Genomic DNA, 26572 nt, shown 5'->3' with positions numbered 1-26572 from the left:
CTGGTTTGCACTTAGTGGGACTATCATTTGTTTTTCAACAGGACAATGACCCAAAACACACCTCCATGCTGTGTAATGGCTATTTTTCCAAGAAGGAGAGTGATGGAGTGCTGCATCAGATGACCTGGCCTCCACAATCACCCGACCTCAACCCAATTGAGATGGTTTGGGATGAGTTGGACCGCAGAGTGAAGGAAAAGCAGCCAACAAGTGCTCAGCATATGTAGGAACTCCTTCAAGACTGTTGGAAAAGCATTCCAGGTGAAGCTGGTTGAGGGAATGCCAAGAGTGTGCAAAGCTGTCATCAAGGCAAAGGGTGGCTACTTTGAAGAATCTGACATATAAAATATATCTTGATTTGTTTAACACTTTCTTGGTTACTACATTATGTCATAGTTTTGATGTCTTCACTATTATTCTACAATGTAAAAAATTAAGAAAACCCCTTGAATGAGTAGGTGTGTCCAAACTTTTGACTGGTACTGTATATTGCTCCATTATCTTTTGTAAATACACTGAAAACGTTTTACCATCCTGAAAAGTATTGATATTGTCACTGGGTGGTAGAGGTTGTGCCTGAAAGAGCCTGTGTTTAATTTATTGAGTTGACTCTTCCACCGACTGTTACCCGCTCCACTTAGTCTCCTACTTAACCTGTCTTTTGGAGCTTTTTTCTGTCGGAATGTTTATCCAACTAAACAGAAAGCCTTTAAACCATTAAGACGGAAAGCAGAATTCTGTTAGGCTTTTCCTGAATAATAATAACCCAGTTCTCTCTCAAGTTGTTTGTCTGGGGAGGCTGTGTCTTCTCTTCCTCCTCCTTCTCATCATTGATTGAATGGGAGCCTTTTTTGCATTCTTTCAGCATCAACACCAAAGGTTGGCATTGCAAAGCATTCTGGGATGCCCCTTTTGTTTCCTGGCTTTTTACTGGCTTTGAGGATTCGTTCGATTGATTCATTCGGCAGCTTTTGTATCCTTGTCATTTACATTTACATTTACGTCATTTAGCAGACGCTCTTATCCAGAGCGACTTACAAATAGGTGCATTCACCTTATAGCCAGTGGGATAACCACTTTACAATGTTTTTTTTTTTTTGGGGTGGGGGGGTGGGTTGGAGTAAGGGGGGGTAGAAGGATTACTTTATCCTAACAGTCTTTGTGTTACACAACAATGACCTATTAATTACAATGCAAGAGTGGATTGAAGTTGTTTGCTGTATTTTTTTTATTTTTTATGGTTTAAATAAAGTAAGAAGTAACTTATTCAGCAGTGGCTGACCCAGACTGACATTATGCCTGTCTGGCCTCAGTATTAGTAAATACTGTACTGTTTTGCCTCTGGTCTGGCATTTCAAGTTCATACAGTATGTGGAGCGAGGGTCTAGTCTAGTTCACATCTCTGTATTGTGCATATCAGATTTTTTTTCTCAAGGTAACTACACCAATAAGAAGCCGCCACAGTACGGCCTGTTATGATACTGCAGAATTGCATATCTCTCAGACATGTTACATTCCAGTTCAAACAAACCTCAGACTGGAATCATTCCTAGTGCTGGTGTCTTTTACACCTCTCTCCCCGACCGATGGGTCACTGAAACCAACTGCAGTGGGACGGCTGCTAGTGAAGTGGCCCGGTTTTCCCACAAGCCCTTAACCCCACGACCCCTTTCCTCTCTCTCTTTCCTTTCCGTCTCCACCTGGTCCCTTTATTTAACTCCTTCACTTCCCCTCAGGGGTGAACATTTAGTCCTAAGCGACTGCAGCGAAGTGCAGTTCAGCAAAAAGTCTGTGTAATGTATACCCTTTGTGTGGGTGAGTGGGGTGGGAAGGACTGCGGCTGTCCCGCTGTGAGAGCCTTTGTGTGGGACATTAATGCACACTGTTCATGTGATGACAGATGGAGACCTGGGGCATAGAGTCAATGCAGCAGGAGAGAGAAGAGATGCTGTCTGCACAACACTGGAGAACACTTAGCCTCTACACATCCGCCTTTCTGTGGGTAACACTATAAAACCACATTGGCTTGGATAATCAGAGAGCATTCACACTCTATAGTCTGAATACAATTCTCCATTTGATGGCAGATTTTTGGTTTTCTCGTGCAATCTTATTCTCACTATTGGTCTTCCGACAACAGATGCCAAAATGTGTATTTTTCAATGTCATCTTCAAATTTTCACTGTCATCTTCAATAAGTCAATAAAATCACTTCCTCAAAATCACAAAACAATGCTGCCTCTCCTCTTTTTAATATTGAGTGACTTCCCAACTTTTCCTCAACTTTTTCAGTTGGTGGCACCAGCACATTATTTGGTCGCACCAATGTTTTTAAATATTTTGTTATAATTTATGACCTGGCCTCTGTCCCATAATGTACCTGCATTCCATACAGAACCAGGCATGCCCTTGTGTTCTTACATTGATTTGGATAGATTTAGTGTAAAAGCAGATTTCAAAGTGCAATTTGTTATTTTCTGCGAAATCTGTTTGCAAATGTATAAAAAAGAAAAACCTTATTTACATAACTATTCAGACCCTTTGCTATTATACTCGAAAATTAAGTTCAGGAGCATCCTGTTTCCATTGATCATCCTTGAGATGTTTCTACAACTTGATTGGAGTCCACCTGTGGTAAATACAGTTGATTGGACATGATTTGGAAACACACCTGTCTCTATAAGGTCCCACAGATGACAATGCATGTCAGAGCAAAAACCAAGCCATGAGGTCGAAGAAATTGTCAGGATATCTCAGAGACAGGATTGTGTTGAGGCACAGATCTGGGGAAGGGTACCAAAACATTTCTGCAGCATTGAAGGTCCCCAAGAACACAGTGGCCTCCATCATTCTTAAGTGGAAGAAGTTTGGAACCACCAAGACTATTCCTAGAGCTGGCCGCCCGGCCAAACTGAGCAATCGGGGGAGAAGGGCCTTGGTCAGGGAGGTGACCAAGAACCCGATGGTCACTCTGACAGAGCTCCAGAGTTCCTCTGTGGATATGGGAGAACCTTCCAGAAGGGCAACCATCTCTGCAACACTCCACCAATCAGGCCTTTATGGTAGAGTGGCCAGACAGAAGCCAGTCCTCCGTAAAAGGCCACATGACAGTCTGCTTGGAGTTTGCCAAAAGGCACCTAAAGGACTCTCAGACCATGAGAAACAAGATTCTCTGGTCTGATGAAACCAAGATTGAACTCTTTGGCCTGAATGCCAAGCTTCACGTCTGGAGGAAACCTGGCACCATCCCTACGGTGAAGCATGGTGGGGGCAGCATCATGCTGTGGGAATGTTTTTCAGCGGCAGGGACTGGGAGACTAGTCGGGATCGAGGGAAAGATGAACAGAGAGTTCCTTGATGAAAACCTGCTCCAGAGCGCTAAGGACCTCAGACTGGGGTGAAGGTTCACCTTCCAAAAGGACAACGACCCTAAGCACACAGCCAAGACAACGCAGGAGTGGCTTCGGGACAAGTCTCTGAATGTCCTTGAGTGGCCTAGCCAGAGCCTGGACTTGAACCCGATCGAACATCTTTGGAGAGAACTGAAAATAGCTGCCTTTCATTCTAGCCTGAGCGCAAACCCTCGTTCTGGCTTTCTATTAACATGGTATTACCTGGTATTTACATGGTAAATTCCGTGGACCCTCTCCAGAAGATACAGTGATAAACGGTATGAATCTTTCTGGTTAATACTGAAGTCAAAGGCCATTAATTCATTAATTCATCAATTTACCGAAGGAATGTCCCCACTCCACTCCAGACATCCTCATCATCAGCACCTGCGGTGGTGTTTAAATCTCTCCTGGTTGGTTTTCATCTGGAGTCGCGCCATAATCCTCTGATGTTGGCCCTAATGTAGTGTGGAGGCTACTGCCTCCCTCCACTCACACCACCAGTGCCACCAAGGTATAGGCCTATCCTATCAACAGCATAACAGCAGAGAAGAGCAGAGGCTTCCCCTGAATGGATTCCCCAGCCCAGTCAGTGTAGCACAGCTCTGACAATAGGCCACACAGCAGCCTGTCACCCTGCCAGGCTGGATCCTACCTGCAAGACTGGGGGATTACAGAGAGGGGAGGGGGAGAGAGGAGAGGGGGGCCGGGGACATTGTCTGAGCCATCTGTAGCCCAGTGTTGTGTTGTGTTGTTGCACATATTTGAGTGTATTGAGATACAGAGAGACAAAGTAAGTGAACCACTTCTGTCAATTGATCAGCAAGAAGGCCTTGTCCTATGTGGATACATTTTGCAGCTTAGTCCCGTATCATACATATCAAGGGATCGACTGCCAAAATAGCCAGGCACTGCGTTGGCATGAGGGTTGTGCCTGTTTGGCTTTGAGGAACACTCACTGGCGCTCATTAAAGATTTTATACAAATCCATCCATGGCCCCCAGGGAGCTGTAAAGATGGAACGATTCACATGCACAAATTAGGCTACTTTTCTTTTTTGTTATACGCTCTTATACACCTAGTAATGAGGGCCTGGGAGGGAGTAAAACAAAGATGAAATTAATCACACCAACCAACCTCCCATTTTCCTTCCATTCCATTTCCCCCAACACCTCCACATCCACAGCCCTCTACAAGGCTTTTAACTAGTTTTGTTTAATTACAGGCAGTTTGAGGGTGTAAATGACTGCTGCTGACCCAATTCAGGGTGGAAACTGGGGCACAGAATTATTTTTTCAACCTCACTTACTTTCCTCTATTGATTTTGCCTGGCTGTGTGGACCCTGGTCGGCATGAATAAATTAACAGAGCTTAGCCACTTTGAGTCACGACAGGCGCAGCAATAGCTGCTGTGTCTAAATAGTGAATCCTGACTGGGTCTACTCAGGCATAATTGTTTTCCCTCCCAATTTAATCTGCAAGCAAAATAGAATAATTTAAAAACTCATTCATTTCAGTTTGACCGGACGAGCTATAAACTTGAGAGTCATTATGGAACTAAATGAGGAGCCCAGTATTAGTTTAAAGCCTGATAGGCTCCGGCTGGACTGTAATTGACAAGATAAAGGTAATAGCAGCACATGTGAAGTAGCTGTTTCACCGCAACTCAAAGCAGAGCCTTGAGAGATGCACTCATGACTATGTTGAGTAGCACTTAGAACTATGTTGTGTAGCAGTCATGACTGTTGAGTAGCAGTCATGACTATGTTGTGAGGTAGCTAGAGAATGCACTCTCTTGGCTGTGCTGTGGTCTCCTGTACTATCCCCACTCCTCTGTGGCTACTGGCTATGCCTCCTGTCACTGTGGCTGGCTTTGACAAATAGAGTTCCATTCCTGAGTTCCATTCCTGAATGAACTCTGGAATTCTCATACTGAGCCAATGGCGGTCTTCGCGGTTCCATCATGGCTCTCTCGCACAGTTCCTCGACCCCTGGAATAATCCGGCATGATCCACCAACGGCATGCGCCGGCAGCGGCGGGCAGCAAAATAACACAGAGAGCTGAAGCCCTTAGCCTCAGAGGAATGCTAAACCATGTGCGCGAGCTCCCAACACAGAGGACAATACTGTTGGGAATCAAGCTTAACAGTACTTTAGTTTACTTTAGCCCTTTCACTGTTTCTCTCTCATACTTCGTTGAATATTATTTTGTTCAACAATAGTCCATTGTAACCTGAGAACCTGTGTTTGGTGTGTCCATGATGACCATGTGTCTCTATCCCATTCCAATGACTGATCTACCGCAGGCCAAGGCTCACGTCCACACCACACCTGAGTGTGTTCGGGTGTCAGTGGGCTGTCAATGGGCCGGATGGAAGCCAGGGTGGTGGTTATTGATTAGTCTAAATCCAAGCAGATGACATGGCTGACTCTGGCATTCCCAAGGCTTAAAGGGCCTCTCCCCAACCTCGTCCCTGAGCTATCGAGGAGGAACACATTTTCCACTAGGGAAAAAATGGAACACCACAGCAGCATGGATGGACTCGTTTGGTCGCTTGGTAACATCTTGTGGCAGGCAGGGAAGGGGAGGAGGGAGGGAATGTTAAATGTGACATGAAAACGACGTTCATTCATATGAGGGGTTTTGGTTTGGATGACACAACTCATTTTCACTTCTGTTTTTCACTGCCACCATATTGTATAGGCTCTGCAGTGGACAAGCTCTGAAGACAACACACACACACACACACACACACAAACACACACACACACACATTCTTAATGTAAGACAACAACGGCATTCTCTCAGTCCATTAAATGTTGTTATCCTTCACTTCTCCTCCCACTGTTCTGTTGTAAATTGTGTTGTGTTAGTGGCACTCTGTGCCATGGCTCGCACTGCTTTCTGACGGGATGAATGGCTTAGTGCTAAAACAAACAAACAGTGTTGGCGCTCCTATAACCAGAGGTATCAGATTATGATAGCTGGGGGTACTGGAACATCTCTGATGCTGTTTACAACGCTGGCTGCCTGGCCTTCATTTTGGTTGCATCCCCAAATTGCACCCTATTCCCTTTACAATGCACTACTTTTGAACAGAGCCCATAGGGCAGTCTGGTCAAAAGTAGTGCACTGTATAGGGAATAGTGTGCCATTTGGAACGTGTTCATTTCCTCCATCACCTAACCATCGATGGGTGAACTGAACAGCATGTTGGGTTATGTAATGTTATAGGCTGTTGTGGAACTGTGCACAACACACTCTTTATCCTGCTTGACCCAAATACAGTACAGATTTAGGTATACCGTACATACTTTCCTCTGTTTACTGAATATACATTTTATTTTCAAAATGCATTTTCAAATTATGTGTTTTGATGTAATTGAATAGGGCTGTGACTGTAATTGAATAACCGTGTAACTGACGGTTATGGATGAAGTCCATTATGAAAATAAAATAACCGTCAAAACCATTGAAATAGGCCTACATTAATTTTTATTAACTTTCTTTTCATGTAGATAAACTTTACCTAATAGCTGGAGTATATAAGCAATTGTTTTGCTAACTTAGTCTGTCTATTAAACTGTCTACATCTCCTCCTCTTTCTAACTGTAGTTTGATGCTCCAACAGCTAAACCACTAGATGCACGGGGGTGTAGAAGCGTTAGCCTATAGGCTATGGCACTTGATGTGGGACTTTCTTTTATGCAATGCACTTTTTCATTGCTTGCTAGTAAATAAATACATTTGTGTTCTTTTAAAAAAGGTTGGATGTGTCTGACTATTCATTAATTATTCAATCACAGTCGACAAGGTTGTTCTGTCTCTGAGGCCTATAATGTGCTGATGTTGTGTCAAATGGACAATGCGCCAAACTTCTCAAACCTGGCATTGTATAATTTGTTACTGAATATTTTCTTAATTTATAGACTAATCAATGCTGATCAATAGGCTATGGACATGTTGCGTGTATTTGTTTCTATTTTAATGATTGTAATAAATCCTGTACAAACCAGTAACGAAGTGTAATGCAATAGTGAAATTGCACGTTTACTTTGAGTCTGATAGCTTATTCGTTAAGTTGTGTCAATATGAAAATGTGACAATCCTCTCCAATCTGACATTTCTTAATTTACATACTAGACAAACATGTAGAGGTAATTATAACTTCAATAATAATGAAATGCTACTGATAATAACGAAGTATAATGGTAATAATGAATTATCAAATAAAATAACATTTTATTTGCCACATGCACCGAATACAACAGGTGTAGACATTACAGTGAAATGCTTACTTACAAGCCCTTAACCAACAATGCAAAGTAAAACAATAAAAAAAGTGTTAAGCAAAAAAAAATAAAGCAAATAACTAAAGAGCAGCAGTAAAATAAAATAACAGTAGGGAGGCTATATACAGGGGGGGTACCGGTGCAGTCAATGTGCGGGGGCACCGGCTAGTCGAGGTAATTGAGGTAATATGTACATGTGGGTAGAGTTAAAGTGACTATGCATAAATAATAAACAGAGTAGCAGCAGAGTAAAAAAGGGGGACGTGGTGGGGGGGCAGTGCAAATTGTCCGGGTTGCCATGATTAGCTGTTCAGGAGTCTTATGGCTTGGGGGTAGAAGCTGCTGAGAAGCCTTTTGGACCTAGACTTGGCGCTCCGGTACCGCTTGCCGTGCGGTAGCAGAGAGAACAGTCTATGACTAGGGTGGCTGGAGTCTTTGACAATTTTGAGGGACCTCTGACACCGCCTGGTATAGAGGTCCTGGATGGCAGGAAGCTTGGCCCCAGTGATGTACTGGGCCGTACGCACTACCCTCTGTAGTGCCTTGCGGTCGGAGGCCGAGCAGTTGCCATACCAGGCGGTGATGCAACCAGTCAGGATGCTCTCGATGCATTAAACTGGATGCCAACACTACTTTTCTGATAACATGGGATTGATTACCATAATCAGTTTAACAGGCATGGGCTGATCATTCATCTCCCTCCTTATTTTGCTGCCACAAAATACATTATTTACAGATATTGGTTAATCTTAATTTTTCTATCCACTGGCCAGATTTGCTTTGGCTGAACAAAGATAATTCTCATCGCCCCACAATGCGAGTGCGTGCTAGAGATGCACGCTCTTGGTAGAAGTTGGCTCTAATCATATCCCCAATCATAGCCTTTAAAGGATAACTCCACCAATTTTCAACCTCATTTTCATTATCTTCCCCACAAAACCAGTGTCAACATACACTGAGTGTACAAAACATTAAGGACACCTTCCAAATATTGAGTTGCCCCCCCCTTTTGCCTTCAGAACAGCCACAATTCATCGGGGCATGGACTCTACAAGATGTCAAGCATTCTACAGGGATGCTAGCCCATGTTGACTCCAATGCTTCCCACAGTTGTGTCATTTTGGCTGGATGTCCTTTGGGTGATGGATCATTCTTGATACACACGGGAAACTGTTGAGCTTGAAAAACATAGCAGCATTGCAGTTTTGAAACAAACCGGTGCGCCTGGCACCTACTACCATACCCCATTGAAAGGCACTTAAATATTTTGTCTTGCCCATTCACCTTCTGAATTGCACACATACACAATCCATATCGCAATTGTCTCAAGGCTTAAAAATCCTTATTAACATGTCTCCTCCCCTTCATCTACACTGATTGAAGTGGATTTAAAAAGTGACATCAATAAGGGATCATAGCTTTCACCTGGATTCACCTGGCCAGTCTATGTCATGGAAAGAGCAGGTGTCCTTAATGTTTTGTACACTCAGTGTATGTGAAAACTGTGCATTTCTACATTTTGTAGAACAAAATATAAAGTTCTACCCGATGACATCATCAAAAGTTAAAACATTTGCAAAACAGTCATTTTCAAACACTATGAGATTCGCGGTGACGTGGGGAGCAAGAAAATACCTTCCCTTGGGATAGAAACTTTTTAACCACAGATCATAGAAACGTGCTGTTTTCACAAATGTAGACACTGGTTTGGTGCTGGGGATAATGCATATGAGGTTGAAAAGTAGTGGAATTGCCCTTTAACCATTAGGGGGATGAAACTAATATCTGACCCTGTATCAGTGGTTATGTGAGTGATGCTGTGCTGTGTAGCAGTGCAGCGTAGCCCTTATGTCCTTCCACTATACCAGCCACTCAGAGCCCCTCTCCAAGTCTCTGTCCTCGTATTCCTACCATAACCCATCCAGCTCATCCAGACCACTGGAAGCTAACCAGTCTGTTGTATGACATACGCCTGACCACCCCTCTCACATGACTAATGTGTTCACCTGCCCCTTTCTTATGTCTTCCACATAAAGGCTTTCTACCCTTCCAACCATCCTCTCTTTCTCCCCATCCTCTCTTTCTCCCCATCCTCTCTTTCTCCCCCCTCCTCTATTTCTATTCTGTCAACCATCCTCTCTTTCTCCTCCTCTGTTTCTCCCCCCTCCTCTCTTTCTGCCAAACATCCAACCATCGACCAAGTCATTCAGCTACGACTGATTCCTACAATACTGTATCTCTCTCTCTCCAGTCTCCACCACTGGTTCTTCTGCTTGTCTGTGTCTGGCCCCAGGCTTGATTTGTATGGATGAAATATCTCATGACCCCGGATGAATGAGTGTCTTTATACGGTTAGCGTGGTGGTTTCTGGGCCTGTTCTCATATTGTTGTGAGCTTGGGATGGTTGCTTCACTTGCTTCTTGTGCTGAATCTAAATCACAGATTGGGATATTGTAGTCAGAGGCTGGCTGACTGAGTTGATAATAAGGTAGGCTCCACTGGCTTGTTTGTGTAGCACATGCCATCTGGGTCTTGAGTGTGTGTGCTGTGTGCGTGTATACTCTGGCTACTGTCTCCTTTGTAGGGACTTCCTCTGCCCTGGCTGTGCTCAGAGGCAAGCACTGTCTGTCCGTCTGTCCGTGTGTGTGTGTGTGTGTGTGCCCTGTGTACTGAACCCTAACACACATCTGAAGAGCAGGCGTGTGTCCGGTTCTCCCACTGTGCCCCTCTTCCTCCTGTAGCTCTGCAGTGACCAGAGACTCAGCATTTCATACACTCACTGCTCTCATAATGCTCAATACTCTACTCGTACACTCACTGCACTGTGATGCTTTGTTTGCACTAGTTAGCTTTTATTGAGGCCAAATTGTCTAAATAAGCAATCTATAATGATTAAACCAATAGAAATTGTCTGTCGCTAATAATGGTGATGTTGACGCTCAGAGAGAAATGCCTGATTCATCCCATCCTTTACCCCTCCAGTTTTAGAGCTGATGAGCTTTAATCATGAGTGTGTGTGTCTGTGACTGTGTCGATACCACTTCCCTCTCTGCTTCCTATACAGAATACATGTTCACTGGGGCTAGCTGAGGCATAGTATGGGATATATATCCTTGACCCATTACCACAGGCATTAAAAGTGACAAGTTAGTCTGATCTTTATTGAAAGATCTTTTTATTGGTGTGATAATGAGATGCAAATGGCTATAGTTTAAAGGGAATCCAAACCTCCGGGCTCCAGCTCCATTTTGTCCTGAGAATTCAATCCATCTCACTTTATCCCTCCCTCTCTCTCCCTCCATCCATTTATTCATCCCTCCCTCCCTCGGTTCTACTTCCCCTCTATCTCCCTCTCTTCCTCTGCTCTTGCTCCTCTGTCTCTTCCCCCCTCGTTCTGTCCCCTCCCTCCCTCCCTCCCTCCCTCCCTCCCTCTATGAACCATAGGGCTGAGGGTGCTAATCAGATGAGGCAGTGATGCGGTCCTAGGTGCCCAGGGGGGAGGACGCCAGCCAGCTTTGACTTGCTGTTATACTGCCAGCTAGTGCCGTGAACACACACACAAAGCTGTGGTGTTTGTGTGTGTTTTTCTTATTCTGAAGTGGTGTTGGTTGCGTGCGGTTGTCAGGGCTTTTCAAAATGGCTAATCGGTGTGCATCTGTTTATATGTAATGAACAATGTAACTGCCTGACAATATTTCAGAGGCTACTGTCATGCAACAATCCAGCAGATTCACAAAAGACAACCATATGGTCTTCATGGCTCAGTGCATATTGAAATATGTTAGCCAATCCCCTAACACCACCCTGTGTGGGACAAGTTGGGGTAGAAATATTTTCATATTTTTTGCAGAAGTGATGGGCACAGCAGCTGTCGAGCGTCATATTTTATAAAGTAGAGTGTTATTATAATAATCCATATTAACAAAGTGATATCATGCCACTTCAGTTGAGAACATAGCTTCCACACAGATATTGTCTGCATCATAGGGAATGAGATGGCTGTAGTGTAGACACTCTAAACTCAAGTGGGAGAAAAGATGCAGCTCTTCAGAAGTAGTGTTTCATCTTCCCTAAGGAAATAAATAGTGAAAGTGTACAGCCTTACTATTAAATAGTCATTGAAAAACCATTCTATTCTACCCAGACATGCAGTCTCCACACAATATTCCCACACTCGTATGCACATGCTCACACACACACACCCTCCTCACAACATATATCCCATCCTGACTATTAACATCAGTCCTCTCGTGTGTTTAGCTCTCCTCCCATTTCCTTCCTCCCAGGTTCAGTCCAGGACTTTTGTGTTTGGAGATGAGAGTCGAGTGCTAGTGAATCACTTTATATTAGACTGACACCAGACGAAAACAGAGAAGAATGGGGGGAGAGAGTAGAATGATATGCATGAGGTCTGACAGGCACTTATCTCTCCTCCTTTCCCTCTCTCTTCATCCTTTTCTCCTTCTCCCCTCTACACTCCCTTGTTAGTTGTAACCCCACTGGTGTCTGGGTGTACAGACAGGGGCTTGAGCTGGATGCTGTTTGTGTGTCTGCGCTAAGATCCATGGAGTACCTAGTAGCCTACTGTCTGTCTGCTTTAGGGCTGTCCCCGACTGAAACAAATCTTGGTCGACCGAGAGCCGTCTGTTCTTTTGACCAATCGATTGGTTGAAATTTAAAAACGTGTATTTCTCCACATATAGACACACCTTATATATTTTTATAAAATCAACTATATGCACTGAGCTTGTCTGATGCTTTAAGTAGGCTTGGTCGGTATCCAGATTGCCATACCTTCATACTGACCTTGTGCCATACCGGGATATTCGGTAATACTGACACTGAACACAAGGGCCGCTGTTTTCAAACCCCACTGATACTTTGTAATCCGATGGTTAGCAATGCTAACAAGTACAAGTAAAATCCCATAGAGAATGCTATCTAAATGCTAATGCGCACTTTGCGAACATTTTATACAGTTTCTGACCTAAAATATACAAGTATACAACTAAAAAATGTGACACACAGTTTGCTGAATGCACAAAACAAATATTAGCCAGCAAGGCTCTTGATCCAGGAGGGGATTCTCTACTGTTATCAAGCGAATGCTTGATTTTGGATTCGCTTGATTTTGGAAGAAGCTAACCACTTAGCTAGATAGCTATCTAGCTACTAAATTAGCAAACCAAATGCACAACTGCTGAGCATTTAGCACATTTTAGACAGTCAACTTAATAGATATAAAAATCTAGCTAGGCAGGTAGCCTAGTAGTTAGAGCATTGGGCCTGCCGATGTGCCCTTGAGCAAGGCATTTAACCCTATTTGCTCTGGATAAGAGCGTCTGCTAAATGACTAAAATGTGAATGTATTAAAAAACTTCAAATAAATATTTTCGACGGTATACCACCTAGCTTTAAGCGCACTGTTTGATTAAATAATTAAGACATACAAATGACTAGAGGAAGCCAGGAATCAAGATAACCAGAAGAAAAAACCTGTTCCCGACCCACCTCCTCCCACTGCAGCAGATTCTGCCCTTACGCTCCTGAAGCTGCCGGAAATAGGCTACAAGAGTGGTTCACAACCAGGGGTACTAGGACCCCCTGGGGGTACTTGGCTTATCCACAGGGGGTACTTGAGAAGACTCATGAGACCCTAAGCCTACTGGTAAAATGCACATGAGTGGGGTACTTTAGGGGTACTCCGGGCATAACAAAATTCAGTTGGTGATACCGTAACCAAATAAGGTTGGGAACCATTGGGTTACACAATAGGCCTTGTTGTAACTATATTTGAGAAGGCCAAGTAAAACGCGTGAGAAAGCGCTCATTATCCAACACAGGAGAAAGCGCTCACTGAAGGTTCAGCGCCGTGGAGAGCGCCACTGCAGCGGCCGCTGTCAAGCATATAAAATCCTGTCAATGTTTTAGCATGCAACAAGAAAAACAAAGTAGGCTAACTTACTGTTTTCAAGTGGTATGTCACATTCGTTGTCAAACTATGAGCAAACCGCTGTTTGCAGACTTTCCACTTTTTTGGCGTCATCCTTTACTACAATGAAATGCTGCCATACTGCAGACTTTTTCTACGTTTTGTCTTAAATAGGCCTAATAAGAGTATAAAGTAGCTGCCGTATGTACCGGTAAGCAAGTTTTAGGCTACAATTAGGCTCATTTACGCGTGCCATCTGCCAAGAAATCTAGTGAATACACAGTTAAATGAAAGGGGATGTTTGGCATTATATGTTAATAGTAATAAACCATACAATTCGGTTTGGCATTATATGTTAATAGTAATAAACCATACAATTCGGGAAAACACATTTGTTATAAAATGTTGCGCATTTGTTCTTACATAATATAACCATATACAATTTCAGTAGCACATACAGTTGAAGTCGGAAGTTTACATAAACTTATGTTGGAGTCATTAAAACTAATTTTTCAACCACTCCACATATTTCTTGTTAAAAAACTATAGTTTTGGCAAGTTGGTTAGGACATAGGACAATTTTTCCAACAATTGTTTACAGACAGATTATTTCACTTATAATTCACTATATCACAATTCCAGTGGGTCAGAAGTTTACATAAACTAAGTTGACTGTGCCTTTAAACAGCTTGGAAAATTCCAGAAAATGTTTTTAGCTTCTGATAAGCTAATTTACATAATTTGAGTCAATTGGAGGTGTACCTGTGGATGTATTTCAAGGCCTACCTTCAAACTCAGTGCCTCTTTGCTTGACATCATGGAAAAATCAAAAGAAATCATCCAAGACCTAAGAAAAAAATGGTAGACCACCACACGTCTGGATCATCCTTAGGAGCAATTTCCAAATGCCTGAAGGTACCACGTTCATCTGTACAAACAATAGTACGCAAGTATAAACACCATGGGACCACGCAGCCGTCATACCGCTCAGGAAGGAGACACATCTCTCCTAGAGATGAACGTGCTTTGGTGCAAAAAGTGCAAATCAATCCCAGAACAACAGCAAAGGACCTTGTGAAGATGCTGGAGGAAACAGGTACAAAAGTATCTATATCCACAGTAAAACGAGTCCTATATCAACATAACCTGAAAGGCCGCTCAGCAAGGAAGAAGCCACTGCTCCAAAACCGCCATTGAAAAGCCAGACTATGGTGTGCAACTGCACATGGGGACAAAGATCGTACTTTTTGGAGAAATGTCCTCTGGTCTGATGAAACAAAAATAGAACTGTTTGGCCATAATGACCATCGTTATGTTTGGAGGAAAAAGGGGGTTGCTTGCAAGCCGAAGAACACCATCCCAACCGTGAAGCACGGGGGTGGCAGCATCATGCTGTGGGGGTGCTTTGCTGCAGGAGGGACTGGTACACTTCACAGAATAGTTAGCAACATGAGGAAGGAAAATTATGTGGATATATTGAAGCAACATCTCAAGACATCAGTCAGGAAGTTAAAGCTCGGTCGCAAATGGGTCTCCAAATGGACAATGACCCCAAGCATACTTCCAAAGTTGTGGCAAAATGGCTTAAGGACAACAAAGTCAAGGTATTGGAGTGGCCATCACAAAGCCCTGACCTCAATCCAATAGAAAATGTGTGTGCAGAACTGAAAAAGCGTGTGCGAGCAAGGAGGCATACAAACCTGACTCAGTTACACCAGCTCTGTCAGGAGGAATGGGCCAAAATTCACCCAACTTATTGTGGGAAGCTTGTGGAAGGCTACCTGAAACGTTTGACCCAAGTTAAACAATTTAAAGGCAATGCTACCAAATACTAATTGAGTGTATGTAAACTTCTGACCCACTGGGAATGTGATGAAAGCTGAAATAAATAATTCTCTCTACTATTATTCTGACATTTCACATTCTTAAAATAAAGTGGTGATCCTAACTGACCTAAGACAGGGAATTTTTACTAGGATTAAATGTCAGGAATTGTGAAAAACTGAGTTTAAATGGATTCACCCAACTTCCGACTTCAACTGTATGTCTTAGAGTGATGGACTGTGCCATCCCTGCAGCCTCCGCAATTTGGATTAGTGTGTCTCGTGTGCCATGAAAAAAATATATATGTTTGCGACCGCTCGACCAACAGCCTATCGACCAAACATACCAGTCGACTAAATGGGGTCAGCCCTAGGCTGCTTGACCACATCCAGACTTCCCTCAAACATTAAGTGAAACAAGAGGAAATGGCTTCAAGTCAGTGTGACATTTCTTAATGTCGCAATGGGAAAATGTAACTTCAAAGGTCAACCTCACACTTACGAAGGCTTTCATCATCCACATAAGGTAGCGCTCCACAAAGATTACTCACAGACAGGATATCTCTTTTTGGGGAGTTTATTTGTGTGGGAAATTTATTTTCTCCTAGCTGTGATTTCTTGGCTGAATCTGAGAGCGAGACATCCCCCTTCCTGGAAGCAGTGGTGGTGACAGCTAAACAAGGCAGCTGTCATCTCTGTTACTCTGTCACTCAGACAATGGGGCTTAGGGAAAGAGAGAGGGGGGAGGGGGGAGAGTGGGGTCAGTTCGTCACATGCCCAGTCAGTGGCCCCTTGCTCACTTGTTTCAGCTGTACACATGTGTGTGTGTGTGTGTGTGTGTGTGTGTGTGTGTGTGTGTGTGTGCGCTCAGGGTCAGGTGTCTATGTGGTCTGTCTCGGAATACTGGTGTAAGCTTGCGTGAACACACGTGTGTTTTGTTTTCCTCTCTGACTGACGGGTATTTACACTCATTTGAACTGACGGGTATTTACACTCATTTGATATCTTGTGTGCACGTATGTGTATGTTCGCCCACAAAAGTGTGTGTGTGTTCATACACGTGCAGTGGGAAGAGCAGGTGATGGATGTCATTTGACTCGGAGAGCTTGAAGTGCGGGTGGAGTAGGTGGTCACTCACTCCTCCCCTCTCCCCAGAGGGAGGGAGGTGGTGAACAAAGACAGTCTGATGCAGCACGCTTCATATAACCTCTACACTGCCTCGACCCTCCCTCCCACACAAAGAAACTTTACCTGAGAATACCAGGCCTTTTTTCCCCCTCGTTCTCTCGCTCTCTCGCTCTCTCTCCTCTCCATCCGTCGCTCTGTATCCTCGTCTTTCACTCCTCCCTCTGTCCTCTCCTCTCAGCTGGGTGTGAGGAGGCGTAGGCATCTGTGTGTTCTCAGTTTGCCGTTGACATGCAATACTTCGCAAAGCTACAGTAGCGCGCCATCACTTTTCGGTGTCAAAATGCAAAGTGAATGAGAGAGAGAGAGAACACAGGCATTCCGCTCAGCTTTTGCTGTCTGTCTGTTTCGGATGCTGTGAACTTCATGATAACATATCAGAGAACCCTAACCATAATCCCCCCCCCCGCCCCTACACACGTACACACACACAGCCCTCCACACCCCAGCCATTCCACAGAGAGAGGCAGTAGGCAGGCAGATTAGGCCTGAGACTGAGAATGAGGTGAAGTAGGATTGCTTTGCATTGGACTCGCTCTGACCTATATTCCCCTTTAATCTGAGTCATGTATGATTTCCTCTGCCTGCCCTAGTCATTAAGCAGGCTGTCACCATTTCACTGTTTTCACTGCTTTCATGGCTTTATTTCAGCAATATGGGACCTCTGATCTGGTCAACAAAGATGAGATATTACACTGCCATTACTGTTTATGTTTGTCATGACGATATGCAGATGTTAAACAATCCGTTTAGTTTTTTACTTTCATTTTTACTTTTCATTTATGAGCTGAATAAATCACTCGCTACTCTGTTGATTACAATCAGGCTATGTGGTTTATTGCAGAGATTCAGTGCGTGTTTGTGTGTGTATGTGTGTCATCTTCCTTGTCAAGATGCGGAGTACCATACGCAGTATGTTCATGTTTTGGGCTGACAGTGCATTACGTAAAGTGCGATTTAGGCAATGTCGTTCAGGCCTAGACGCGTTTCTCAGAGCCAAGGGAGCTCTTTCTTTACGAGAGGCTTTAGTTAGTGCTAATCAAGCACTAGGAGAGATCTGCATGCTAAAGCAGCCACAGCAGAACACCCAGTTCCTCTCAGACTTCCCTTTTAATGAGCAGAAAGAGAAGGGGTTCTCAAGGGTCTCACAGGATGCTGCTGAAAGGTTGCGGACACACACACACACACACACACACACACACACACACACACACACACACACACACACACACACACGTTAACATGCACATGTACACAAACACACACACACACACACAATTAGCACCTCTCTAAGAGCACACTGCTCTCAGGGGCACCTTTCAAGCTCATAATCTTGCCTTTTATGAATACATTCAGACCAGAGTGAACAAAGCACCAACCAATCTTACTCCTTGTGAGGTCTTGCATGATTTACTTGCATTGACATTTGTAGGAGTAAGCCTATTGTATGGCTTATATTTGTATTCATCAAACATTATGGATCCCGGTATGATGTTCTTTTGCTCACAGTTATTTGTAGTAATTACATTGGTTTTTATTCCTTTATATTCTGTGCGTGCCCTTGCCACCTCAGAGAAGCTATACACTTATATTTTCAAAAAGCTCATTTTGAAGTGTTGTGATTCGAGGGAAGGCTATTGTTGCCAGCGAGCTCTTGTTTCCCCGAGCCTGCTTATCAATGTTATCTCGACATACAAAGGCATCGAAAGGACAACCTGAAAAGGAAAAGGTGAAATGAAAGCCGTTCCTCGTGAGCGATTTCGCCTGTCTAGCTTTTGTTGGCCAGTCTTTCCCTTTCTTTAGCAGACAGAGAGAGAGCCTATATATATCTCTGTAGCTGAGCAGACGTATCGTCTGGATGCTGTTAGGCAGGCGTGTGTTTGTTTGTTTGCTGTGAGGCAGGTGTGTGTGTGTGTGTGTGCATATACTCTATGCTGTGAGGCAGGCGTCTGCTGCCTCCTCTCACGCTGTCAGCCCCTGTTGAGTCCTCCTGCTTTAAAATGCAATAGCGGCCTCTTCCAGGGTCGAATCTCATCCCCAGGAAATCACCTTTGTGAGAGAGAGCAGAGCGCTGAAGCGCATCGGCACTTCTTTAATCCCTGTCTCAGTGTTACAGCACTCTGTCAGATGACCAGGCCCAAAGCTTTGTGCCCCATGTCTCACTGGACTGTGGTGCGCGTATACACACACGCATGCACACACATACATTTCTCTGCCCCAAAGCTGCTTAGTGTGTTTGGAGGGGCTGAGGGCTGTAGGCATGTGTACTTAACCACAGGGGCTGAGTCATTGCCTTGGGTCAATAACACAGTGGAAAAGTATGTTATTAGTGGGTATTTTAAGACTCATGCCTGTTCTACGCATTGAAAAGAATGTCCAACTGTAATGTTTCCCTAGAACTGGGACATAATGGGTTGGGACCCATTCAAACAACATGGTTAATTCTGGGTTACTCTGTCATGTTTATTCGCATAGCTAGAATAGAGAGTATTTGGGCCACGGTCGAGTCCAGAAAATTGCACAGTAAAGCAATATAAAGACGGTCTTAGACTTGGACAGACAGATGCTGTCTTTGTTTCCGATTGGGGCTCCACTGTACGGCAGAAATAATGCTGTTTCTCTACCCGTGTCAAAGCCACAATGGCATGCCTGTACCAACTACCAGCCCTATGCCAGAGAACATTAAGGATCTGTTGAGAACTTTGAATAAATCACTGATTCTAAAGATAATTTGGATATTCTAACTCTGACAGCCGAGTTCCCATTATGAAACCCAACCGTTTCATGGTTATGAAATCAAACCCAAGCAAATGGCTGTGGTTTGAGATGTAAATTCTGCAGAGCGCCAGAGTATAAATAAAGCAGGACTTAACCATCCTCAACTCGCAGCCTTGCACATAGCGAAGGTATAGAAAAAGGAGGAGAGGGAATGAGAGGAGGGATGGCTAAGAGGAGGGGAAAAACGAAGGATATCACTTTCCATTTTGAAAATCACTTACTGCTAATTAATTGTTTTGCAACTTCCTGCAACTCAAGTGCGGTCCCGTTCTCTCCATTATTTATTAATCTGATTACATTACATTAGATTGCAGTATGTGTGGATTGGAGTAGGACTCCAACCACAACACATCTGAATAATGCAAAATGCACGCTTGCTCATTTCTGGCAGCAAGGTCAATGGACCACCCGTGTCTGTGGCAATGAATTAGCATATTAATGATGTGTTGAATAATTGATGACGTAGGAGTGGATTACGAGTGTGATTCGTTGTCGGAACACAAATCAGAGAGAAAGGGGGTGAAGCAGGGCTGTTAAAAGCACTTTTTTTGGAGGCTTTTGAACACAATTTGCTCGTCGGTTGGACTGCATGTTGTTTTTCTAGTTCTTTTGGCAGATACTCTCTGTACTAAGAACCTGCTATGCATGTTTGGTTGTCTTCTCTGAATATTCTGTCTGGTTCATGCAACACAATTGTTTTAATATCCTTTCAAACGTTACTGTTATGCCTGCCACACTCAGTCGGTAGCTACTTACCTTTTACATCTTGCGTGGTTTGAACACATGACACCAAGGTCTGTGTAATACCTAGCTAGTTGTAAACCTGGTATTGCTTGATAAATTCAGTACAACCTGTGAAACCCAGTGCCTTTGAACACAACACCACAAACCACACCAAAGCTTGTTTGAACCAGTGTTCTGCATCATGTTCCTATAAGGAGCTTAGAGGGAGACCGACAAACCAAATGTAGGATCACTTGACAGGCCTAGACTCCAAATGGCAGCCTAAAGGACATGTAAGCCCAATTCACACACACTCTTTGTACTGATCTGCTTGCCTTTCCCAATCCACCCTTGGCAGAACACTGACTACACAGTCAGTCTTCTCTCTGGCTTTGAGGGACTGCCTTAGGATTAGGGCAAGGTGAGAGTCTCAGGAGCGGCTGATCCTTACAGAGTCGTAGCGCACCCAGCCCATGGGTACATTACTGGATGTCAGTGCGACTAAGTCTCCACTTTGGCTCAGGAATGGAGCATAGTTACCTACTTCCCGTTTGGACATAAACATCTTTACATCTCAAGTCTGAAGGAGCTAGTGTCATATATGTTCATGGATCTCAGTCATAGTTCATTCCAGGACTTTTATTTCAGTTTGTGACTTTTATCCCAGTTCCTGAAATTCCTCTGTGTCTCTTTTTTTCCGTTTCCTGCAGTCTTTACGTAATGTCTAAGTTAGTGCAGCATGATCGAGGCTGCCCATTCAGAAATAGGAACAGCCGTTTGCCCACGAGTAGATGTGTGTCACAGCGGAGCAGAGCACAGCTTGTGGTGGCTGAACTCCTGCTTTAGACCAAGCCGAATGGAAACATGGGGGCCCTGCCCCTGCGTGACAGGTTCACCACAATGAGGCTATGAGACCACGGCTGTGTGTGTTTATGTACACATATCATATCTGTGCATCTGTGGTGTTGTTATATTTGTGTGTGAGGCATTTTTTATGCCCTTTATCATATTTGTATTACACTGTGGTGGGTGTGTGTGGGTGCAAGGCTGTGGGCTTCGATTTGCACTCTCTCTTCTCTCTGTCCCCTTCTTTCGTTTGTGTGTGTGTGTGTGTGTGCTGTCCTCTCTGTCCTGCCTTTAAAGCGGCACTTCCTCCACTCACCTGGAGAGAAAATAAAAACGATATTCTCTGCTGAGTGAACCTTTCAAGTGCCAACATTTCTGGAAAAGAGCCATTCCAGTTAACAAACAGACAACAGCTGGGGAATGGATTACCAGGAAGTGATTCAGCTCTGTCAAAACTCTACTTCAAGCTGCATAATTTTGTACACTGCAGCTGAAAAACTCTACTTGTATAATTCATGCATTGGACTTGGTGTGTTTACCCCCCCCCTTTGAATTACAAAGTCAAATTGAACACGTGAAACAAATGCCTCAAATAATTGTTTTGTCACTGAGTTAAGGATAACATGGGAACTGAGTCCAAATATGAATATGCAGTGTGGACTACACTAGGTTTTCACAGATAGGATACTGTCCACGCTGTGATTTAATTGGTAGAACTGATGTGGCATTCCCTCGGAGAGGGACAGATTTAGGTTTCGTTCTCCCCAGGGTTTTGATGTGCCCCAGGAGTTCAGTCTGGATGTGTTGTCAGTTATTCTTTGATTTACCATGTGGTTGAAGAGTTAGCATGGTGCAAGTGAAGTTTGTTTTGAAGTTAGTTATATTTCATGTAGCGGAACCTCCCAATTAGAGTTCCAGCGACTTTGCAGCCAGGTCAGTTACACAAGATTGCCCTGTGCCCCATGAAAGGAAACCCTCTCCAAAATCCTTGCCTGACTCGAGTCTTCCTCATTTCCATGTCGTAGTACAAACCCTATTAGATGTGTTTCCCCCTGAGTGTGTCAGTGTGTGGCAGCTTGGATAATTCTCTGAGTGCTGTTATCATGTCCTGTTTCTCAGAACCACAGAGAATGGCATCTGTCGACACTCCTCACTACTAACCCAGCTATTAGATGCTGTTAGAGCAAAGTGCTCTGTGCTGATCGACTGAGATGTTTCTCTCTCTCTCTCTCTGTCCTTCAGGCTCTCTCTCTCTAACTGACCGTGCTTCTCATCAAAGAGAGTCCTACTCTAAGCCTCCTCAGGTGTTGCCTCCCTCCTCCACAAGAGCCTTCCTAGCAGAAAGACCCAGGATGACATTATATTCCCAGCTTATTTTCCTCCAAATCAGCCTGTCACCCAGAGGCTTACTCAATCTACCAGCAACCAGCAGGCTATTCTCTTCTCCCTTTCTCACTGCTCAGAGAACACTAGAAACAAATCACATCACAACCTCAAAGTCAAGACAGTTGTGCTCGGATTCAATTCTAGTGACATGAAAAGAGAGTGATTTATGACTTTTTTGTGACTGTGTGTCGAGTCGGTGTGTGTTACCTAGTTACACACATAAAACTACACACAAGTATTAAAGTATGTGTCTTTTATTTTGTTCCAGTGCTGGCCAGTTTCCGAGGGACGGTCCAGCATGGCTTGCCATTGGAGATTGGGGACACAGTGCAGCTCCTGGAGAAATGTGAAGGTAACTGATAACCTCTACTCATTTCACACCCACATAAACCATGAACCCCCCTTCGAGCTTCACAGACAGCCACTGTGACTCACAGATGGGCTGCTACTGCTGCTGCTGCTGGGGATGTAGTCAACCTTTGAGGTTGGGCCACGTTTCCTTCCCCAGTCCGTCCCTCCAGGAGTATTGTGTTGCACATGAAATGTTAATAGACTTTTGTATTTTTTTTGTATTTGATGAGATAAACGTTTGTGGAGGCTCTCAGTTTGCTACTGTTTCCTTTGCCGGGAGAGGGAGCAGACTTCGCTTCCTACTTCCCGCCCACACTGAGCTCAGAGAGAGAGTGTGTGTGTGTGTGTTTGCTTGCTTGCCTTAGACTCAAAGAGACTGAGAGCTTGTGTGTGTGTGCTTGCTTGCATGTGTGTGTGTACATGCTAAGGAGTGTGTGTGTGTCCCTGCTTGCCTGTGTATTGTGAAGGAGTGTGTGAGCCTCAAGGCCGAGGCACTCACACTCCAGGTTTAATTTTTCACATAGTTTCAGACAGAGCAGAGCAGGCGCCCGTCACACCTTCCTGTTTCCACCCAGCTAACTTACACAGCATTGACGCAACATTCCTCCCTTCTCAGGGCGGAATGATCTCACTTCCTGTTGTTGCTCAAGGACAGACAGACAGACAGACAGACAGACGACAGATCCGTCTGAGATAGCTGATGATACATTCCGAACTCACTGAAGGAAATGATCTGACATCTAATATACACTATGAATGCAAAAGTATGTGGGCACCCCTTCAAATGAGTGGATTTGGCTATTTCAGCCACACCCGTTGCTGACAGGTGTATAAAATTGAGCATGCAGCCATGCAATCTCCATAGACAAACATTGGCAGTAGAATGGCCTTACTGAAGAGCTCAGTGACTTTCAACATGGCACCGTCATAGGATGCCACCTATCCAACAAGTCAGTTCGTCAAATTTCTGCCCTGATAGAGCTGCCCCGTTCAACCGTAAGTGCTGTTATTGTGAAGTGGAAACGTATAGGAGTAACAGCGGCTCAGCCGTGAAGTGGTATGCCACACAAGCTCACAGAACTGGATCGCCGAGTGCTGAAGTGCGTAGCGCGTAAAAATAATCTGTCCTCGGTTGTAACACTCACTACCGAGTTCCAAACTGCCTCTGGAAGCAACGTCAGCACAATAACTGTTCGTCGGGAGCTTCATGAAATGGGTTTCCATGGCTAAGCAGCCACACACAAGCCTAAGATCACCATGCGCATTGCCAAGCGTCGGCTGGAGTGGTGTAAAGCTTGCCGCCATTGGACTCTGGAGCAGTGGAAACGCATTCTCTGGTATGATGAATCACGCTTCACCATCTGGCAGTCCGACTAATGAATCTGGGTTTGGCGGATGCCTGGAGAACGCTACTTGCCCCAATGCATACAGTGAGGGAAAAAAGTATTTGATCCCCTGCTGATTTTGTACGTTTGCCCACTGACAAAGACATGATCAGTCTATAATTTTATTGATAGGTTTATTTGAACAGTGAGAGACAGAATAAAATCAAAAAATCCAGAAAAACGCATGACAAAAATGTTATAAATTGGTTTGCATTTTAATGAGGGAAATAAGTATTTGACCCCTCTGCAAAACATGACTTAGTACTTGGTGGCAAAACCCTTGTTGGCAATCACAGAGGTCAGACGTTTCTTGTAGTTGGCCAACATGTTTGCACACATCTCAGGAGGGATTTTGTCCCACTCAACTTTGCAGATCTTCTCCAAGTCATTAAGGTTTCGAGGCTGACGTTTGGCAACTCAAACCTTCAGCTCCCTCCACAGATTTTCTATGGGATTAAGGTATCTTTCTATGGGACATGGCCCCGTCCATCGTCCCTTTGATGCGGTGAAGTTGTCCTGTCCCCTTAGCAGAAAAACACCCCCAAAGCATAATGTTTCCACCTCCATGTTTGACGGTGGGGATGGTGTTCTTGGGGTCATAGGCAGCATTCCTCCTCCTCCAAACACGGCGAGTTGAGTTGATGGCAAAGAGCTCGATTTTGGTCTCATCTGACCACAACACTTTCACCCAGTTCTCCTCTGAATCATTCAGATGTTCATTGGCAAACTTCAGACGGGCCAGTATATGTGCTTTCTTGAGCAGGGGGACCTTGCGGACACTGCAGGATTTCAGTCCTTCACGGCGTAGTGTGTTACCAATTGTTTTCTTGGTGACTATGGTCCCAGCTGCCTTGAGATCATTGACAAGATCCTCCCGTGTAGTTCTGGGCTGATTCCTCACCATTCTCATGATCATTGCAATTCCACAAGGTGAGATCTTGCATGGAGCCCCAGGCCGAGGGAGATTGACAGGTCTTTTGTGTTTCTTCCATTTGCGAATAATCGCACCAACTGTTGTCACCTTCTAACCAAGCTGCTTGGCGATGGTCTTGTAGCCCATTCCAGCCTTGTGTAGGTCTACAATCTTGTCCCTGACATCCTTGGAGAGCTCTTGGTCTTGGCCATGGTGGAGAGTTTGGAATCTGATTGATTGATTGCTTCTGTGGACAGGTGTCTTTTATACAGGTAACAAGCTGAGATTAGGAGCACTCCCTTTAAGAGTGTGCTCCTAATCTCAGCTCGTTACCTGTATAAAAGACACCTGGGAGACAGAAATCTTTCTGATTGAGAGGGGGTCAAATACTTATTTCCCTAATTAAAATGCAAATCAATTTATACATTTTTTACATGCATTTTTCTGGATTTTTTTGTTGTTATTCTGTCTCTCACCTACCATTTAAAATTATAGACTGATCATTTCTTTGTCAGTGGGCAAACGTACAAAATCAGCAGGGGATCAAATTCTTTTTTCCCTCACTGTAGTGCCAACTGTAAAGTTTGGTAGAGGAGGAATAATGGTCTGGGGCTGTTTTTCATGGTTTGGGCTAGGCCCCTTAGTTCCAGTGAAGGGAAATCTTAACGCTACAGCATACAATGACATTCTAGACACTCTGTGCTTCCAACAGTTTGGGGAAGGCCCTTTCCTGTTTCAGAATGACAATGCTCCCGTGCACAAAGCGAGGTCCATACAGAGATGTTTTGTCGATCGGTGTGGAAGAACTTAATGAGCCTGCACAGAGCCCTGACCTCAACCCCATCGAACAGGCCTAATCACCCAACATCAGTGCCCAACTTCACTAATGCGTTTGTGGCTGAATGGAAGCAAGTCCCCGCAGCAATGTTTCAACATCTAGTGGAAAGCCTTCCCAGAAGAGTGGAGTCTGTTATAGCAGCAAAGGGGGGACAAACTCCATATTAATTCCCATGATTTTGGAATGAGATGTTCGACGAGCAGGTGGCCATATACTTTTGGTCCTGTAGTGTATGTGGTTGGTTTGGTGGGAGGGAAGATATACAATCTGTACCAGTTCCCACAACCCAAAGGCAAGAAAGGGTGTTATTCTGTACTAAAGAGGAGACAAGTTACTAAAAAAGGGCTTCTGCCATTGCTGGTACTGTGTCATCAAGTTGCTACTGTAGTGTGATCACTCAAATGAAGTGTGATAGGTAACATACGACCGCTTCTTCTCTGACACTCTGGCCAAGCAAAAACTAGAAAGACTTCTAATAGAAAATGCATAGCAGAGGTCCTTCAGTAGGCAGGACCACAGTGAGACTCATTCTCACCTTGTCTCTATCACTCTTACCTCTTTAGCACTGTCACAGACAGGTGCTGGACTGAGTAGCACATTATGACCTTAGGTTACTAGTACTACTTACACCCCCTGGTGCTACTGACACCCCCTGGCTCACCAGCCTGGCCGGTGGCCACAACAAATACTGGGTGCTCAGTGCCATGTAACACCGTGCCTGGTAGGC

General features: G+C 44.3%; 1 protein-coding gene across 3 annotated transcripts in view; it reads left to right on the top strand.

The window, feature by feature from the left end:
* Positions 1–26572, top strand: part of LOC121546235 (dedicator of cytokinesis protein 4) — a 143719-nt gene that overhangs the window by 11019 nt on the left and 106128 nt on the right. For all 3 annotated transcript variants that reach the window (XM_041857334.2, XM_041857335.2, XM_041857333.2), the window contains exon 2: positions 22627–22710. In XM_041857334.2, the coding sequence (XP_041713268.2) occupies positions 22627–22710 (84 nt within the window). The remainder of the gene's footprint in view (positions 1–22626; positions 22711–26572) is intronic.

Source organism: Coregonus clupeaformis, chromosome 30, assembly GCF_020615455.1.
Source record: "Coregonus clupeaformis isolate EN_2021a chromosome 30, ASM2061545v1, whole genome shotgun sequence".
NCBI classification, from domain to species: domain Eukaryota; kingdom Metazoa; phylum Chordata; class Actinopteri; order Salmoniformes; family Salmonidae; genus Coregonus; species Coregonus clupeaformis.
The sequence above is the reverse complement of the archived record's forward strand: the minus strand, read 5'-3'. Positions and strand labels throughout refer to the sequence as shown.